The sequence below is a fragment of the Astyanax mexicanus genome, chromosome 15 (assembly GCF_023375975.1).
Source record: "Astyanax mexicanus isolate ESR-SI-001 chromosome 15, AstMex3_surface, whole genome shotgun sequence".
Lineage (NCBI taxonomy): Eukaryota > Metazoa > Chordata > Actinopteri > Characiformes > Acestrorhamphidae > Astyanax > Astyanax mexicanus.
In genome coordinates this window covers 33,264,369-33,283,474 of record NC_064422.1, presented here as the reverse complement: position 1 = coordinate 33,283,474, position 19,106 = coordinate 33,264,369, and the positions used below count along the sequence as shown (strand labels likewise).

Genomic DNA, 19,106 nt, shown 5'->3' with positions numbered 1-19,106 from the left:
TTATATTGTCTGATTGAACAGCTTTAAGCCCCGGATGTCCCGCCCCGTGAAAAGTGACGCGCTGTGATTGGCACAGAGTTCAACGAGTCACAAGTCCGCTTGCATTTGACGGACAGGCCCGTAGACCAATCACAGTGCGAGAAAAGCTCGGCATGGCGACGGTGCCCTGTCTGCTGATTTGCAACCCGCCGAAGCGGCGTCGGGGAAGAAGGAGAGCTTCGCTCGGTTCGCCATGGACTGGTCCAGGATCAGTAGGGTTTAAACTCGACTCTAACCATAGAGCGGTAAGTAAGAACACTGTCAGCAACTCGCCTCCGAGTCAAGGTTAGAGTTATAAAGGGTGAGGAGCGGACCGAGGTCCGGTCTTTAGGAGCTGCTGGAGAGAAAACCAGCCGGATCACATTTCAGGCTCTGGCCTAGCCTTTCTCCCGCTCACCAAAACAAGTGGATTATCCTCCTCTTAAAGTCTGCCTTTGCACATCAGCAGCGCTGCTTCACTGGCGTCTAAAGCCTGGTCACGCGTTACTCTCCAAACTATAATAAATCAGCCTGAGCAGCTCTGTTTAAACAGCTAACTATCTATCTAACTATCTACTACTGAACATACAGTAACAACAGCAGCCGAGCTCCACACAGCACACAACAACTCCACCAGCTTAGCCCAGCCTGTGGACGCAGCCAAAGTTCACTTCCACACGGTGGCGATGGATGATGTCAAGAAGGCGCTTAAATCGCATAAAGTCACGTGTTTATTGTATTTTTATAATAATAACAATAAGCATCAATAGCAGTAATAGCCACGTTGTTCTATTTTGTTTTTATTTGTTTGTATTGTATCTCTGCTTATATAACATTAACCACTTTAAAGTGTCGCTGTGTATGAAATGTGCTATTCTTATATAGCTAGAGAGTGAGTGTAACGTTTAGCAGTTTAATTTTCTGACCGTATCAAGCTAAATCTTCTCTCTTTTTAGATTTGTCCATATTTGTGTCAGAACACAAACCAGATGGTATAATTCAACTTGCAAAATGCAATATTTAATTTTTATTATTTTTCCTGAAATTGCAACTAAAATTGAAAAAATTGATGAAAACCATTCTTGTACACTATTTCTTGTACACTGCACTACATTAAAATAAATAAATAATGAATTTTTACATGCAATTTTCCATTTTGGCATTTAGCCCCAAACGGTCAGAAAATTAAATTAATAAACGTTACACTGACCCTTTAGTATTCCTTGCCTACTTTTACTGTTATTTGGAAAGAGCACTGTGCCACCATACTGATCTATAGCTTATCTAATAGTTACACATAATTGAATAAAGTGAATATCATTCAATGTTTTTCTTTCTTTATTTAATTTCTACATTGTAGATTAATATTAAACACAAACAATTAAGGGACACACATACAATTATAGTTAGAGTTAACAAATCCCCTGACCTAAACCCAGCTGAGATGGGTGATTTGGGATGAAATGTGAAACTCTACCTCATGAAGCCACTGAAAAAAATGTGTGCAAATCTGTCATCAAAGCTAAACATGGCTACTTTTTTATCTAAAGTATAAAACATATTCTCGTTTGTTTAATACTTTTAATAAAGGAATAATTCTAGTAGAAGTAAATGTATGTAATTACATACATTTACATGTAAATGTATGTAATTACACCCTTTTAAAGATCAAAGAGTTTTATAATTAATAGTTTGGGAAATGTAGACTTTTTTTCAACTGTCTGACAAAAGATTGCAGCCTATTTTTACATGCTGTTTTTTAGATGACATTTAGTCTTATGTAAATAACACACAGAAGTAAACATAATTGAGGTCCTGTCTGTATATTGTACAATAAATTAGTAATGTAATTATTGTGACATGCCTAAAAGTGAATGAATGGAAAATTATAAAGGTTTCTCTGATTTATTTATTTATGTTTTTATTTGTTTTTCCTACAGTAACTGGGTTTGGTCGTCTTGTGAAGAAGCACCTTATTTTGGTGGTACTTTGAAACTTATCATCTAGTGAATGTTTTACACAAGAGCACAAAACAATTCAAACAGAAGTCAATAATCTCGAAAAAAGACTGTGAAAATGGATCCGTCTACTGGAATGCACATGTCCACAGTTCCGCCAAACAGTGATGTGGTTCATGTGGCTGGAATTGGGAATCCCATCATAACCATGTATCAAACTCCGCCTCAGGCTCCAAGCATTGCTCAGATCATTACACAGCAAGTCATTCCACAAGATGTCTCCTGTCAAGCTGTACCACATACAGTTCCTTCACAAGTCCAGATATCATCACAAGTCCAGGCTTCGATGCATGGACACGGACACGGTCATGGTCGTGGTCAGTCACAAAGCCACGGGCAGTCTCACAGTCTCGGGCAGTCTCACAGCCATGGCCAAATGCAAACCCATGTGCAAACGCAGAGCCTCGGGCAGCAGCAGAGCCACGGGCAGCAGCAGAGCCACGGGCAGCAGCAGAGCCACGGGCAGCCACAGAGTCTTGGGCAACAGCAGAGCCTCGGGCAGCTGCAGAGCCTACAGCAAAGCCTTGGGCAAACACAAAGCCACACACAACCACAAAGCCATGGGCAACCACAAAGCCACAGTCAGCAACAAAGCCATGGTCCGTCACAAGTCCACGCTATAACACAAGGCACCTCAGAGACCCAAACTGTATCATCTTCTCAAGACGGGACCATTCCTAACCTGCAAGTTCCTTTTGCAGAGGTCGCCTCCCTTCTGGATCCTAACATGAAGAGCTCAAAGGCCCGGAAGTATCAAATCCATTATGAGGAAGTTAAACGGAGGCTGGAGCCGCCTGAAAAGATGTCCCTCAGGTCTTTGGCTGCCTACACTCGAGTGAGTCGAGGCCCAGCCAGTAAAAAAACTCTCCTGGAATCGCTGAATGTTTTCGGCCTTTCGCCAAGCACCAACACGGCAGTGTCCAGCTCCTTCTCCAAACTCACTGAGGGTGAGAATCAGCCTTATCATTTATACTCAGATAGCTTGTAGACAAAATAAATACATTGCTAGATTTAAAAAGCCTTATCTTTTTTACAGGTGACACAGCAGCACTGTGCAAAGACATGAAGGACTTTGCTTTACAGTATGTGGATTATGAAAATATCGCAAAGCAGTTACTGCCTGAGACGAACCAGGTGCAGCACTGGTCAAAAATAATTGAAACAAGGTAACATTAGTTGTATACACTGTACTTCACTAATAAATATATATATATTTCAGAGAAAGTCATCTTTAACACAATAATATTGGATTCTTTTACTTGGTGCTTTGTTTCTTCATAGCATATACTGAGGGAAAAATATCAGTTTACTATAAATAGGTTTTCCATGTATATGAAGAATTATTTAACCAGGCAAAAAAATAATAAATCTTTTAAAAGCTTTTCTACATTTTATGGCTCTATATGTAGCCTATATTATGCCTATACTGAGAACCCACCCAGTGCACTGAACACTAGCTCTTTTTATATATTTTTTTTGACTACATAAAGAGAATAGAGTTCGCAGTGCTATGTAGGCAAAAATATCACTGAAGAAGTTATTTGTTTTTGTTATCCAGGAACTACCTTGAAGAAATGCGGAAAGTTTTCAAAGACCCAGCGAACAGCCGTCTGTTTTCCAATGTCACACACGGCCTTGGCAATGGCATGATGGACGTAGCACTTGACATTATTGATGATGTCATTGACCGGCAAATCCGCATCCTCTCCGGAAACACAGATCCCAAGCCTGAACCACCGTCTCGGAGGATCCGAAAACGCATCCGCAAACCCAAAGCCGCTACAGAAGATGGCAAGCCGAAAGAGAAGGGCAAAAGAGGAAGGAAGAAAGGCAAACAGATGCGGTTAGATCCTGCTGTACCACAGGTTCCACAGTCCACAGACATCGAGAGCAGTGTTCTGACGCTGGTATCTGTGGGGTACGAGACTATATCAAGTGGCCTCGGTGCTCCCAGTGCAGGCCTGGCATAGTCTTGAGTCTGAGGGATGCTGAGAGGGTGTGCATGCGGCGTACAGGTTCTTTATAGAGCACATTTTAGTTTTGTATTGTTTCTTTTTCATGTAGAATCTCTTTTGGATATCTGAAACTGTGTTCTGGTTTTGAATCATAACAGCTGTAGATAATGAAGTCAGTCTTTAAACAGTTCATTTGATACGGAAAGGATTTATATGAACAAGAATGGTTCAATTGAAATAGGCCTTTTCATATCTTCCATTCATATTTCTTTTATTATTTCTGAGTGAAGAACAAACATACAGAACATAAATCACATAAAAGGACAGAACGTGTTTGTTCAATTCGGAACATGGTAATGAAGGTAAATCATAAAACCCTTGTCTAAAACATCATTTAAATACAAAATGTAATAGAATAGATGAACAATTTAATTTCAGTATGCCATATCGTGTATGTAGGATGACAGACTTCTTTTTTTATTCAAGTTGCGAATTATTTATATATTTTCCTTGAATCTATACTTGTGTTGTACTGAACAACTAGTGAATACAACTGTAATCTGTATTTAGAAAAGTGCTTTGGATTTTTTCTGTGCATTAAAAATGTACATTTTTTAATGATTTATTTTGCTGTCGTCTTCATCATTTAGATTTTAATAGCATGATTTATTCACTTCAACTGTCCATTTTCATTATAATTAACATAATAACATTGTTTTAGAGCCATCATTGTGTGTACCATGAAACAGTGTCATCCAGAGGCTACCTGTCAAGCAAGGAGCTTTAGAGAGATTTAGGATTTGGATTGCATTAGTGCAGCTCTGAGAGGGAGGGGCAAGGGATTGCTGGAAAGAAAATGCATGCACTGAGTAAACAGAGAAAAACAGAAGAGCACAGAGAGGGACTGCTCGTCTGTAGTACATACAGTGAAATAGCAACTATTTAGGAGTTAAGGATGACTGAAAAAATGGAAATTAGTGTTTTTAGGTTAAAGTGTAAAGAATGAGAATGCTGTCTACAGTGTTTTTATCAGAGTTTGGGTGTTCTGTGTAATGCACATCACACCTCATGCTGAGACCCATACTCTACCTCCTATACACATGGACAGGAGGACAGCCGGTCACCCCCTGCCCAGCACTGCAAAGGGTGAGTAGCCGTAGTTTTTTAGTTAGTTCTTAGTCTTTAGACCTAAATAAATGTACATACTACTATAAAACTAGTCAATATTTACTAGATTTGGCAGTTTGCAGAGTGAGAAACTGAAGTACAGACAGCTTTTTATCTTTTAACCCTTATGTTGCATTTATTTTATGTTAACTAGTTTTGTGTGCTCGCATCATTATTTAGCTGATTATAAATTCATGTTAACATGTTATTTCCTAATTTTGTGATGAATCTTTGATCAATGTACACTATATTGCCAAAATATTTGCTCTCCTGCATTTGCGCGCATATTTACTTCTTAATGACATCCCGTTCTTAATCCAAAGGGTTTAATTTGATATTTGGACCCCCTTTTGCAGTAATAACAGCTTTAACTATTCTATGAGGCTTTCCACAAGGTTTAGAAGTATGTTTATAGCATTTCTTGAATCTATTCTTCCAGAAATGCATTTGTGAGGTCACACACTGATGTTGGATGTGAAGGCCAGGCTCACAGTCTGCACTCTTAATTAATCCAAAAAAGATATATATATATTTTTTTTACCAACGCTTTGTATTGCACTTGGTGATGTAAGGCTTGGATGCAGCTGCTCGACCATGGAAACCCATTTTATGGTGCTCTCTATGTGCTGTTCTTGATCTGAAGGCCATATAAAGTTTGGTTTAACACTTTGTGGCTGAGTTGCTGCCGTTTCCAATCACTTCCACTTATACAGTGAGGAAATTTCACGATTTGACTTGTTGCATAGGTGGCATCCTATCACGGTACCACTGTGGAATTCACTGAGCTTCTGAGAGCGACCCATTCTTTCACTTATGTTTTGTGTTTTATTCACCTGTGGCAATGGAAGTGATTGGAACACCTAAATTTGATGATTTGGACTGTTGATGGACTGTCAATACTATATAGTGTATGTGTATGTTCCTACAAACCGTAATTAATTTTTAAAAGTGTTTGTTTTTGCCATTTCCGATTCGATTGCACAAATTTGTAGAATGCTCTTTATTTGCTTGTGGTTTCTTTTAAGCAGACTCATTTGGTGCAGCTTTAGATGCCATCAGTGTGACCACAGAGCTTGTTGGTGAGGAACTGAAACCTCACTTGGACACCCTGCTGACTCTTGCTGTGGAGAGAAGTGAGTGACGGATTTACAGATCTTCTTTCATGTGCTAGCCACACATTTATTGAGCATGTATTCAATTATACCCACTAAACAACAACTGTCAATTTAATATTTGCGCCTGAAAAGAGCCACAGCATAGCTTTATCTAAACTGTCTGCACAATGGCTGCAGAAGAGACTAAGGATGCTTTCACAAAAGATTTTTGATATGCATAAACAAAAGCATGAATAAGTGTTATGGGTGAGCAGAAAACTTACTCAAACATGAAAGTTTATCAGCAAAAAAATAAGAGCAGAAGTTTTTAAAATTAAAGTTTTTACTTATTACCAATAATATTGTTTTGAATTCTTACAGACTAAACCACTCCGACCTAAACTAAACCACTCCCATTGGCTGATGCCTATGAGGTACTTTAATAATGCTGGTAAAGTTCTACAAGTATGTTCTATATGCATACTGGATATTTGTGTAAAATCATGTCATTACTAGTAAATATGTCAGTGCTGGTTATGTACAGTACCTTGAGGGGGATCTCAAAGCACAATTTGTGTTTACTATACTGGAGTAAATGTAAATTACATTCCATCCTGTACGCTGTTTAGCAAAGTTATTTGCAAATATGAAAATTTGGCAAAATGCAAAATAGGTTTCATCCACTAGGGTTGCAAAAAAATACTGTGATCAGGATAGATAGTTTCTTTGCTTTGCTTTAAGCTGAAATATTTTGATAACATTTGCAATATTTTTACAGATATGCTCTTTGCAGACACCAGACAGGACAAGTAATGACTCTAAAAATATCTCACATCACTGCGTCACCCAACAACATCCACCACACATCTGGGAGAATGCAATGGAAAGCAATTTTATAGGCAAGATTTGGATTCAGTAGGTCCAGTTGGTTAGTGCAGATCCCCTGCTGTTTTCATTCATATTTTTAAAAATCAAAATTTAAAAACCTGTTAATGTGTTTTTCTTATTAAAATACATTGCAAAGGGTTTTTGACCCATACCAAAGTGCCTGTGTTAACACTACCTAATTTGAATGCGTGACCCTTGTGGATTTGAAAACACAGGTTTGCTAATCCGCATTTGAGTCTGTTCAAGTCATTGACTGACAGGGCTGATTAGCCACTCTTCCCTCTCACTTCACACTGGAACGGCCGGGTGGCCAGCTGTGAGGGAATTTGGCACCTGTGTAAACATGACCAAGATATGCCCTTAATTCAGTAGCAGTTTTGCTGGAAGGGGGAACATGCCTGAATCCAAACTACCATCCAATCCAATCTACCATACTTTAAATCCCCTGGACTTCTCTTCTCTCCATCCACTGCCCCATCTTCTCCCTTTAACTGTTATTTCTCCTTCCTGACTCTACTTATAGGAGGGGGATCTCACTTCCTGTGACAAGCTGAGGCTGCCTGAAGTTTTCTCCCCTCTTCTCTCCTTTTTCTTTTCCTGAATAGCCATAAGCTCAAGTCATTGTTAAAAATAGCAAAATGTCTTTTGGACATGACATTGTTACATTACGTAAAAGGAGAAAATGTTCTGAGATTTAAAGTTCATGTAACAAGATTTTATTCCAAGTATTTTTGGAACGTTTCTACAGGAACATCATGAAATGTCCACCACGCATATGGTAGGACCATCAGACATCACCTAATGAAAAAGAAATAAATGCCTTGGGGTGCTTTACTTGATTTTTGTACAGAAGTACAGAAACTAATTAAGCCATTTTTTATAATCTCTTGAGATTTTTACAGGTTTTTACTGTGTGTGTGTGTGTGTGTGTGCTTCTCCATCAGAACGTGGCCTAGCTGAGCAGGTGGTAGAGAGTGGCATTCTGCCTGTTTTGGCTCAGGCTCTGAGGAGGAAGAGCTCTCTCACTATACACACAGCCAGATTGCTAGCTGAACTCGCTAGGGAGGGTAAGCCAAGTACAAATGATTCAGATATATGTATTTACAATCTGCAATCTGACAGATATACTGACATACACTGTATGTCCAAATGTTGTGTCACCTTACATTGCACCCGTTGCTAACACAGATGTGCACATACACAAGCACACACACAAAGATTGTCCTGTCCCTGTTGCAAAGTATTGCCAATAGAATAGGAGGACCCTGCTAGAATTAAGATTAACTTAAATTTAGGACCCATTCAGCAGCCCACACACAGAGCATCCCACCAAGAATTCTCCCAATACTTCCTATGGCCACTCTATGCCTGCTAACGGGCCGCTACTGTTGTTTGTTTTGTGAATCGAGTGTAAGTACAAAGGTGGCGCACATAATAAACTGCCAACATAGCAAATCCAATTTTAAGTATAAAACTAGTGTGTATGTTTACTATTGAATAATGCTATAAAGCTTCTGTAAGTAATTTTCCTGCCTTATCATTTTGTGTTTTGTTCACAGCTCCAGTGAGAGACAGCTGCTTTGACACTGGCATTATATCAGCCCTTCTGACACTGCTGCTCAGTAAGGACCAGGATCTGCTCCTGCATGTTATCCGAGCCATAGCGAGAATCTGCTGTGATAGCAGTGAGTCTACTTGATTTTTTTTACACTACTTTCAAAAAGAGTTTTTTTTTTTTTAAACTACTTATCAAAAAGCCACAATCTTTTACATGTCCCTGGAAAAAACAACCATAAAATGTCTAACAACTAGAGTTATCAAAAATGCAAAATGAAGAGCTTAATTATAAACAGGTTTGAGTATGCATTTATCTGGTCAGTTTGTCATTTTGTTATCTTATTGTGGGGCATTTATATTTTAATATAAAATGCAAAAAAAGGAAATATGGCTGAATAAAGAATTTAACAACTGCTTAAAAATAATTTAATCAACATCAAGAACTGACTGCTTACTTGTTGCATAATATGTACAGTGGATACCAGTGCTCCACAGATGCCACTGTAGATAATCAATATTTTACTTCACTTACCTAATTAGTTATTCAATTATCCTCCATCACTCCAGATAACAATTACAGTACACTGAGCCAAACACCCTCTATACTGACATTTTCTTAGTCTTATCGTGCAGCTGCTCCAGAGCATCCCATTATACTCAAATAGTTTCCAATAGAGATTATACAAGCTAAGTGCGCATCATATTTGAAGATTTATTTTAATCAATATAAACATTTAAACTATTAAACTATTTTAAACATAGATACAAAACTTTCTGTTGAAAACTGACCCAAAGAACATATTAAGAACTAAGAACTAAAGAGCCATCTCAAAGAACCAAATATGAAAAGGCCATCTAACTGTATTACTGTAAGCCCACACCAAATATTTTCATGTTTCAAACAAGGTATTCCCATTTAGCAAGACCTTCCTCCTTGCCACAAAAAACAGGCAGTCCATGTGATTATCACAGTTATTATGCTGTAATTGTATTTATTAGAATATTGTTTGTTCTCTGCTCAGATTTACAGCAGGAGAGGATGTTGAGGTTGGGAGCTGTTCCGCGGCTGGTGGCTGTTCTGCTGCAGCACTGTGAGAACTACCCCTTGCTGAGCTCATGCCTGCTGGCTCTGTGTAACCTGGCTGATATGGGCGAACAGGACGACTCCAAGTTCGTGTGGGAGAAAAGCGGTCAGTTTGACCAGGGAGAGCAAGTGTTCCACGGCACTTCCCAGCACTCCTTTAGCTTTGTGTCAGCAGTGACTGTAGTCCGACTGAACCAGTGGTCTCCGGGACAGTACTCTGTGAGCGTGGAAGCACTTCAGAGATGTTCCACGCTGTTATGGGGAGCACATAATGGACGGCAGACCGGCTGGAGCTTACCACACATGAGCTGCTGCCCCAAATTCTACAAGGTTATAAAGTACTCGGTCAAGAACATTCCTAAGAACGGGAATCTGAAGACTGCAGTATTTCACACCTTACTGTGATGATGGATAATTGAAGGACGTATCGGTGTATAAGAAAAATGTATTTGAAAAAGAAGCTTTTAGTAGACTGACAAAGGAACAATCTGACATACCATAAATATGGATATACTAAGAAGAGAATCACCAACCACCAAATATTACCTGATCTGTGGTGGTCCTGTGGGCTCCTCATCACTATAGAACATGTCAAAAGGAGGATAACGAAGTATGCAAGACAACAAAAGACCTACAGACTGTAATGGTAGAACTACAAAGTGCTCCAGCATGATCCATGGAGCTGAGTGCAGAAAATTAAGTGACCAGTGGGTGTTAGCTTTACATGACACAAAGGGTAGCTGGTGTTTTTGAAAAATAATAATAAAATAAAAATGGATAACATTTTTTGTAAATACAGAGGCAAAGGAGTTGTGGCACACTTGTTATTGTTCCTAAGTCTGTCAGATCCAAGCGTCCAGGCAGATTAAGTCTTTCCAAGCTTTGCACAGAACATAAGAGGGGATAGAGCCAGAGATGCAGTCAGCTAGCTTTGTAACACTCTGTGCTAAGCATCTAAGAGGCCTTACAGTATTGGATTCCACGATCTACTGAAGGCTACATAGGCTTTAACTAACACAAGGCCAGTTTAAAAAAAGGTAAACGAAGCCTTATGTTCACATATAATATGTGAAATACACTGAATATATATATATATATATATATATATATATAGCCAACTTGTTTTAGAATGATTAGAAAATTACTGAAAGGAGTCAGCTAGATAATGCAACTTTTAATAAACTGTTTTATATACATGGTATGACAAGACATTGCCACAATTATTTGTTTTTGTCCTATTTTATCAATGTGAAGCACAATTAAAGAAATAAAAAAATACAATTATACAACTCTTAGTTAATTCTACCCTAGAGGTTAATGTATCTAAATGAATGAATGTCATAATAAAGATGTTATGTCTGTTCATTTCTTAAAAGCCTTTTTTATGTATATAAAAAGCAGTTTTTAAAAACATACCTCAATCACGGAATTAGTTGGTTAACCACCTTATAACCACCATAAAACTGCCTTATATAAAACGTGTAAAGTGTATCTTGTGCAGATAATGAAGAATAGGAAGCATTGTCCTCTTTTAGAAATAGTAGATTTGTGAATAAAGATACTGTGGTCATTGTGTGCGTGAACTGTGTGGTTCAGGTTGGACTGTGAATGGCATTAGCTGCTCCCAGGCCGTGCCACTGCTTCACCAGCTCATGTGACTTGCTCACCATTTCGGTCCAGTGTTCCAGCTCCCTGCCTCTGGCATACATGAATGGCCCAATGACCACTACCCCCAGTGACACTGTAGGCAGGTAGAAATTAATGAATTTAAAGCAGAGCAAATTTAATGCCATACATTTTTATATTTTTGAATATATTTTGTAAATGACATGCCACACCATTCTTATATATGGTAAATTTAAAGGAGAAATAAAAATAACATTTATAACCTTTATATATGTATGCTATTTAATGACATTTCAGAGAATTCCAGGGCTGCATGGCCATAGAAAAAATACATTGCAGTATTTTCCTTTTCTGCAATATATAGCATTATGTACTGTGACAAATAATGTGATATCCAAGACTGGAATATTATACATTATATTGTGCATATATTATTCAACTCTGATGTTCCTTTTTTAGAGCAGAAAAAAAAAATAGATTTGATGTTTTGATTTAATTTGCCTTATGTGACTACTGCACATGCTCACATTACATAGACCATGCTAAAACATATATTACATGGAATACTGTGCTTCTATTCATTTATTATCCTTAAATGTACAATACTGAAAAAATAAAATATTATGTTTTGGCAAGATATAATTTTTTTTTTTTAGATTGAATTTGACAGTATATTACTCCTTACTTGGTGCTGTGGTTCTGGGAGTTGGTTGGCATTCAGAGGGCTCCTCTGTGGCAGGCTGCTGGACCTCCAGGCTCAGACAGGTTGTATCTAGCTGCCGAGGATGAAGCCTAAAGGTCAGTTTCTCGTTAAAGATGGGCTCACTGCCTTTGGCTACTGAAGTCCACTTTGTCTTCACTACCTGAGTGTGTATCTGCAGAGAGACCTGGACACAAACACCTGTTCACACCACAGGAAAATAATTTATAGTTAATGCTTTACCATAACTCATCCACACCCACAATCATCGTAAAAACAAATGTTTGTAAAACTCACCAGCATTGCTGGAACACTGGAGTCCTCGAGCTCTAAGAACGACCACAGTGAGGCGCTGTAGGGACTGGTTGTAGTTTAAAGACACTTGGATATCGCCATGCTTTGACAGGGCCTGTAATGTTACAAAGATGTGGAACATCAGAAGCTATTAATCTTAAATGTTAGTCCAGTACAAATTACTATTCAAATATACTTTTTCAAAACTGTAATTTGGCAGCATAAATTATTTCTATACTATTCCTTTTAAACTTTATTTATGCACTCATAACTGCAGTACTACAGTAAAACTTACATGAGTATCTGCATTATGATTTTTAACAGAAGTGTAAAAGGCCAACCACAAAATGTTAATAAGCAGGAAAAATAAAAAACAACTTTTTTAAGCAGTTTTCTAGATTTAGAGTTTAGTGTCAAACAATAATTTTGGACAACAATAATAAAACAAGCAATTTGTGATGTTCTAATGTTTTGCTGCAGTATCACACTAATATTTTGGACTATAATACTATATCTGGTGCCAGTCAAAATTCATGTATTGTAACAACCATCATCAGCACTCAATGTGATTAAACTATGTTTTGGTTAAATGGTTTTTAATATGTGCTTTTAAACATGATTATTGGAGTTGGGGGTGAAGTGGACAGCAACATCTTAACCTCATGATGCTCTTTGTCACTAAATGCAATTATATTCTTACAGTAATGCGCCAGAATACTTTATTAGAAAGAATTCAGTGTAGACAGTTACTTTAACAAAAGCAGGATAAACATTTTTTTATAATATTTTATATTTTAGAAAAAATAAATAAATGGGTTAGTAGATTTTTGTCCATATTTGTGTATATTCTATGCATATTCCTGCATTAGATCACATAATGGTTAAAATACATATTAAAAACTGGAAAATGGATCAGTACCAAATCACTTTCAGTCTCCAGGTCCCTCCACAGCACTTTTCCTGCTGCCTCTCTGAGATCAGACAGTCTGAGAGGGAAGAGAACCCGGCCCACTGTGTGGTGCTTCTTCAGACGGTCCACACAGTACACACTCATGCTCAGTGTACACTGGCCCACACTGATATTAGACACCTGCAGAAAGCAAGCTGGACTTAACACACACTCACACAGTGCTGCTGCTGTTTCAATCAAATGAATGAAGTCATTCATTATTTGTCAGACATTATTAAATGTGAGAAGCTATGACTCAGTCTGTGTGCTGATATGATTCATAACAGTTTAACCTTGATAGCTGAATAATCTTTTGCTGTATTGCTGATTTGTTTGATGGATTTGCTTTGGCTGCATGATTATTATTTTTTTATTCACACAGTACTAGTATTTCTACTAGAATAGGAAAAGCATTAGCAAATGCTTGCTTGCCAATCTGTTAGCTAACTTAGCAAATTTTTAAAAATGTATATTATATTATAATGTATATTATAAAAATGCTAACGCTATTAGCATTTTTATAACATACATTAAAATAAAATATACATTTTTTAAAATGGTCATATATAACTGTTTTATAATATTATAAAAATGCTAACACTATTGCTAGCCTGCGGGTAGCTAAGGGACAATATCCCTACTTTTTCACTAATTAACTAACGTTAAATTAGCTAAAAGTTATATGACAATTTAAAAACATGTATTTATATATATATATATATATATATATATATATATATATATATATATTTATATATATAAAATTATAAAAATGCTAACACTATAGCTAGGCTTCTGGTAGCTAAGTCATAATATCTCTACTTTTTTACTAGTTAGCTAACTTAGCTAACAGTTAAATATGACAATATAAAAAAAATGTATGTGTGTGTGTGTATATATATATATATATATATATAATTATTAAAATGCTAACACTATAGCTAGGCTAAAGGATAGTGTATTTAATTGTTAGCTTGTTAGCTAACCTAGCTAACATTAGCAACAATCTTTGAGCTTGTTTTGCTCATACCTTTCACAATAGGCAATATGTAACTTACGGTTATACAGTGTCCAAAAAGACATTAACATATAAAGTGTGTGAGTAGGTTAGCTTGTAATTTTCACAATGCTAACACTATAGCTAGCCTACTGGTATCTAAGGGATAGCAAATTTAGTAACTTGTTAGCTACCGCTAGTTAGCTTAGTTAAAAAATAAAATAAAAATTTTGTTTCAAAAATAAAAACTATGTAGAACATTTTTTGTCAAGCTAACTCAATGTCCCCCCTCTCCTGCTGTACCTGAAACACAAAGCTGTCGTTGAACTGCGGCTGGCAGCCTTTGCCCCGGGCCTTGGCCTGCCGCTGGCGCCGGTCTTCAGATGGCAGGAGCTGCAGTTTGATCAGTGTGGTGCAGGCCTGGCAGTGGGCAGGCAGGTTAGCAGCTCGGAGCAGAGTGACCACCAGCTGCTCCTTCTCCTGACAGTACTGCACAGCCGCATGCTGGAGCCCCCCGGCTCTGCCCACTCACTGGGCTCCTCGGGCAGCCGGTACAGGTCAGGCCTCAGGCTGCCCAGAGGAAACCAGCCTTCAGAAGCATTCAGCCAGAGGTGATTATCCACAGGGCGAGGGAGACAAATAAGAACAGAGAGTGTTCTGCTGAGCCGACTAAACTCTGGCATATACTGCAATAAATAAATACATACATACATACAGGTGTTTATTATATATATATATATATATATATATATATATATATAGTTATATTTATAAGTTTATTTTCAACCCACCAATGCCAATTACCCAAACCACTTATTAGGACTACCCCTATCACTAGTGATAGTAATGCCCCAACATCAGGAGGGTGAAGACTAGCACATGCCTCTTCTGACACGTCAGCCACCACCTCTTTTTAAACTGCTGCTGATGGCACCCTTTGGAGTGATGTGGTGTAAGAGAGCCATCTACCCAAGGCCAACTGTGCTCTCTCAGGGCTCCAGCAGCCAAGCAACATGAACAGAATTCGAATCAGCGATCTCCTGATCATTGTGGCAGCACTTAGCCCGCTGGAACACTCAGAGCCATGATTTTATTAATAATGTTTATCTAAGGTTGAAGAAACATACTTGATATACATGATATATAAAATATTTTATTAATATTAATTAAAATTCCAACGTCTAAATATTTGTAATAATTAAAAATTTACTGGTCTTAAAATGGATGTAAATTAATTATTATGCTGTAATTAAAACATTTTTGAAAGGGGAAATAATATTGCTTATCACATTTATTTCTGGGACACTATATTATCCAAACAAATATTATCATGACCAGCCTACTTTTCACACATGTATTCTTTGCAATCTACCTACTGCCTATAGTCAGAGACCCTCGCTGGTTGTGAAGCTGCGGCTGGTGCTCCCATTGCTCTTCTTCCTCCCTCCCTTTATTCTCTTCAACGTGGGCTGATCTCTTGAAGCTTGGTGGCAGAAAAAAGGGGACTTCAGCCAAGCTATGAGACATGAGATCAAATTTACTTTTAATAATAATAATGAAGCAGTTCATTAAAACAAAAATACATTAAATAAATACATTCATTACAAATATTCATAATACAGTGTCTACTCATAAAACAAGTAAAGATTCTAGAGATGAGCTAAACTGAAGTGGTAGCCTATTTTTAAGCTGATTTTTAAAAAATGCACACTTATACGATACTTTGCCGTAATGTCGTTATATACGGTAATACAAAAGGGTCCAGATCAGATACACACCCATAGCTGCTGGAGTGTGAAGTTTGGAGAACAGTAGTGCATGGAGGAATAGTGGGGTTAGTGCTGATCAGTTGTTGGTATTGTCTCTGGTCCTGCCTCTTCTTCCACAACAGATAGACTGTCAGAACAATTAGCAAAAGAAACAGAAGCACAGCAGACAGACCGCTGGCCAAAGCTACCAAGTTATCTGAGGGCGGAGAAAAAATATAGAATATTGATATCAAACTTCCATCCATTCTGTCAGTTCTTTTTAATAATCAAATACACAATCTTATTTTCTCCACAAATAATCATGTTAATTTGATAGTACTTTCATAAAAAACACTAAAATATATAAACAGCAAACAAACTACAAATGTAAATGAGCTAAACAGCAAAGAAAATACAGCTGATTCACTGGTTCAAATATTGGATGAAATGTAAAGTAAGATCTAATATAATCCTTTAGCCTACACTGTTGCATATACCAAGCCTACATTCCAGATTTCGGTTTTATATTTGTTTCACAGTTTGAGTATGTTAAGCAAATGTATTATTAACATCTTAGTTTAAATCAATCAAATTGATTGATTTGATTGCAGTATCAGTATTGGACATGAAAAAGTGGTGTCATGCCACCCCATGAAAACTGATGTTAAATCTTATATTCAAAGTTGGAACTGACTTACATTTCAGACTGAAAAGACATATTTTTTTTAAACAGCAAATTGCAGTATTAAAAACCTGATAACGTGTATATTTCCTCTAATACACATACAATTATACAAGTAGGTAGTGAGGTAAACAGACTTCAGACAGCATGTTAAACATCTCATAATAAAGAAATACATTATGTTTACCTGAAGTGAACAACACACTGTTGATTTCATCACAGATGGTCATTTACTATGCATGGTCTGCACAACTTGAACACGTTGCTGGCACCTTCTTTTCATCACAATGTGAACATTGCTAGTGCTATTGTATTTATGACCTATTTCTAAGACAGATACAGCACCTTCAACATCATTTTAAACTTTACTTACCAGCCATGTATGGCCAAAGCCACCTCCTAGTGGTTATATGTCTTGATTTGTCCCATTCTTCTGCTACTCCCACAGGTTTGCTTCCCAGCCGTCTGTCTCAGTGGAGAAGTTTGCAGCCTCCACTTAATCACCCCAATGTTCCCGAAGCCCCTTAGTCTGGTTAATCAACACCACATTCTAGCCCAAATGAATGCACATGTTCTTAAACCACATTTCAGGCCAGTCTGGATACAAATACAAGATAAGGTTGGTCTTTTTAAATATAATTTTAAGTTCAGAATAACCCACACAAGTCAAGAGGACAGTTTATGAACTCTCTAGCTAATCAGTTGCTCCTAATATATCAGAAATATGTTCCACACTAGTGGCATCTGTTGAGTTCTCACTCACAAGGCTATGCTTGTCTATTGCTTTCACTGGGAATAAGGAAAGATAGAATAAGGAAAGAAGAAAATTCAACAAGTGGTTTAAAACTTTAATAGCAAAAACTGAATCCATATAAATCAAATCTATTCATCAGAATCAATTAATTATTTTGTATTTTGCATGATGTGACCCCATGATCAATAATATGTGAAGTAATATTACAAAAGCTTGAACTTTCTGATGCAATCTTGCCTCATATTGTAAATAATTTTAAAGTCATCTCTCTAGTTAACCTCCCAATAATGTAATATAATTGTCTGCCATATCAAAACTGGCCCTGTGAGATTATGCACTGATTACTGTGTTACAACAGCTCAGTGATAGCAAGACCTCCATCCAGGGTTTAATTATTACAAACAGTATAACACTGTTACTGCTATGATATCCTGATATATCCAGCCTTTTGCATTCACTGAAGTTAATGATCAACTTTAGTATACCCGGATAGCAGGGGAAGTCTTATCAGCATTTTAATCAGTTAGCACGTCTGTTGTTCCCACACTGTGTTCCATGCCAGAAAATGGTTTCAGCTGCTTTGAAGCCAAAACTTGAGTAAAGCTTTTCACAGCTTACATTGAATTTATGTGGTGCTACAACCTAACTAATGTTATTTAGTTTCTGATTTTTTAAACAAAAATGTAGACTATCAATGAAATTCAGGACAGAAGGGTTTGGGTGAGATTCTCATGTTAGAAGAATTAAAAAGATTTAGACACCAAATCTAATAATCTGTTATTAATATTATGAAGGCCATTTACAGATTTTGGTAAAATGATTGAGACACAAAAAAAAAACTATTATGCACTCAGGCATGACAGTAGTGATACTTTAACTTTAAGCATCTTTCAGCAAATAGTAAGTTAATAAAACTATTAGGTGCAAAAACATGTGCTATATTTAACTATATACATACTTTTTTATTTATTTTTCCCAGCTTAGACATTCTAGTGTTCATTTAAAAAAGACAACACCTAAAAAAAAAATTGCTGCTGAGACTAACCTATTATTAAGTTTATCTATAATTCAGAAATGGTCAACCACAAGATATGTTCTAATAAATTTTACTTATATCATGTCCAACAATTTAAGAGCTGTACTGCATGTTTTCTGATCTTTTGGGTAAATTCGAGATCATATCAGATCTATTTTAATATTATTTTAGAGATCAGCTTAAATGCACCTATTAACCAAAAAAGGAGCTTATTTAAAGCACATATCACCAGACCTAATGCTTTTATCAGACAGAGAGCATTAATTTTTTCACAAAACTTCACATAACTTTTAATTAATACTTATGTTGATACTGCATAACTGTTTGTTTCATCTTTTTTACACTTTAAGGAGTTTATTTATTTATATATATATATATATATTATAACGATATTATTTTAATGATTTTGAATGGCTGTATTTGTAATCATAGCTATTATACCTGTCGTATATCATATATATTGTAACATTTCAGGGATGACGCAGCTTGAAGGTATATATCTATGAGGAAAAGGACCTTATTAAGAGAACATATCAGCG

General features: G+C 37.0%; 3 protein-coding genes across 4 annotated transcripts; 2 read left to right on the top strand and 1 right to left on the bottom strand.

Moving 5' to 3' along the window:
• Nucleotides 1–126: 126 nt before the first annotated feature.
• On the top strand, nt 127–4,614 carry si:ch73-127m5.2 (uncharacterized protein LOC561202 homolog). Its single transcript, XM_007259315.4, has 4 exons — nt 127–284; nt 1,959–2,983; nt 3,073–3,202; nt 3,595–4,614. The coding sequence occupies exons 2-4, from the start codon at nt 2,095–2,097 to the stop codon at nt 4,004–4,006; spliced, it is 1,431 nt and encodes a 476-aa protein (XP_007259377.3). The 5' UTR covers nt 127–284; nt 1,959–2,094; the 3' UTR covers nt 4,007–4,614.
• A 79-nt stretch (nt 4,615–4,693) lies between these two features.
• Nucleotides 4,694–11,144, top strand: si:dkey-21e13.3 (uncharacterized protein LOC100150043 homolog). 2 transcript variants are annotated; one of them, XM_015608325.3, is made up of 5 exons: nt 4,694–5,137; nt 6,187–6,291; nt 8,085–8,207; nt 8,700–8,825; nt 9,720–11,144. In XM_015608325.3, the coding sequence occupies exons 1-5, from the start codon at nt 5,044–5,046 to the stop codon at nt 10,184–10,186; spliced, it is 915 nt and encodes a 304-aa protein (XP_015463811.2). In that variant the 5' UTR covers nt 4,694–5,043; the 3' UTR covers nt 10,187–11,144. The 2 variants fall into 2 exon arrangements, with proteins under 2 accessions (XP_015463811.2, XP_049320570.1); XM_049464613.1 differs by lacking the exon at nt 8,085–8,207.
• Nucleotides 11,145–11,243: 99 nt separating this feature from the next.
• Nucleotides 11,244–17,405, bottom strand: syt15 (synaptotagmin XV). Its single transcript, XM_007259314.4, is given in 9 exon segments — nt 11,244–11,522; nt 12,093–12,308; nt 12,405–12,516; nt 13,321–13,491; nt 14,651–14,841; nt 14,844–14,936; nt 15,724–15,863; nt 16,126–16,312; nt 17,151–17,405. Coding segments are annotated over 9 exon segments (1,266 nt in total). The 5' UTR covers nt 17,158–17,405; the 3' UTR covers nt 11,244–11,373.
• Between the last annotated feature and the right edge of the window lie 1,701 nt (nt 17,406–19,106).

What these genes read in the sequence shown, in the direction of transcription:
- si:dkey-21e13.3 (XM_015608325.3), top strand. Translation starts at nt 5,044, where the DNA reads ATGCACATCACACCTCATGCTGAGACCCATACTCTACCTCCTATACAC. An exon ending in GACTCTTGCTGTGGAGAGAA is followed by an intron (nt 6,292 to 8,084) that starts GTGAGTGACGGA and finishes CTTCTCCATCAG; the next exon opens with AACGTGGCCTAGCTGAGCAG. An exon ending in GAGAATCTGCTGTGATAGCA is followed by an intron (nt 8,826 to 9,719) that starts GTGAGTCTACTT and finishes TTCTCTGCTCAG; the next exon opens with ATTTACAGCAGGAGAGGATG.
- si:ch73-127m5.2 (XM_007259315.4), top strand. Translation starts at nt 2,095, where the DNA reads ATGGATCCGTCTACTGGAATGCACATGTCCACAGTTCCGCCAAACAGT. An exon ending in CTTCTCCAAACTCACTGAGG is followed by an intron (nt 2,984 to 3,072) that starts GTGAGAATCAGC and finishes TCTTTTTTACAG; the next exon opens with GTGACACAGCAGCACTGTGC. An exon ending in TCAAAAATAATTGAAACAAG is followed by an intron (nt 3,203 to 3,594) that starts GTAACATTAGTT and finishes TTTGTTATCCAG; the next exon opens with GAACTACCTTGAAGAAATGC.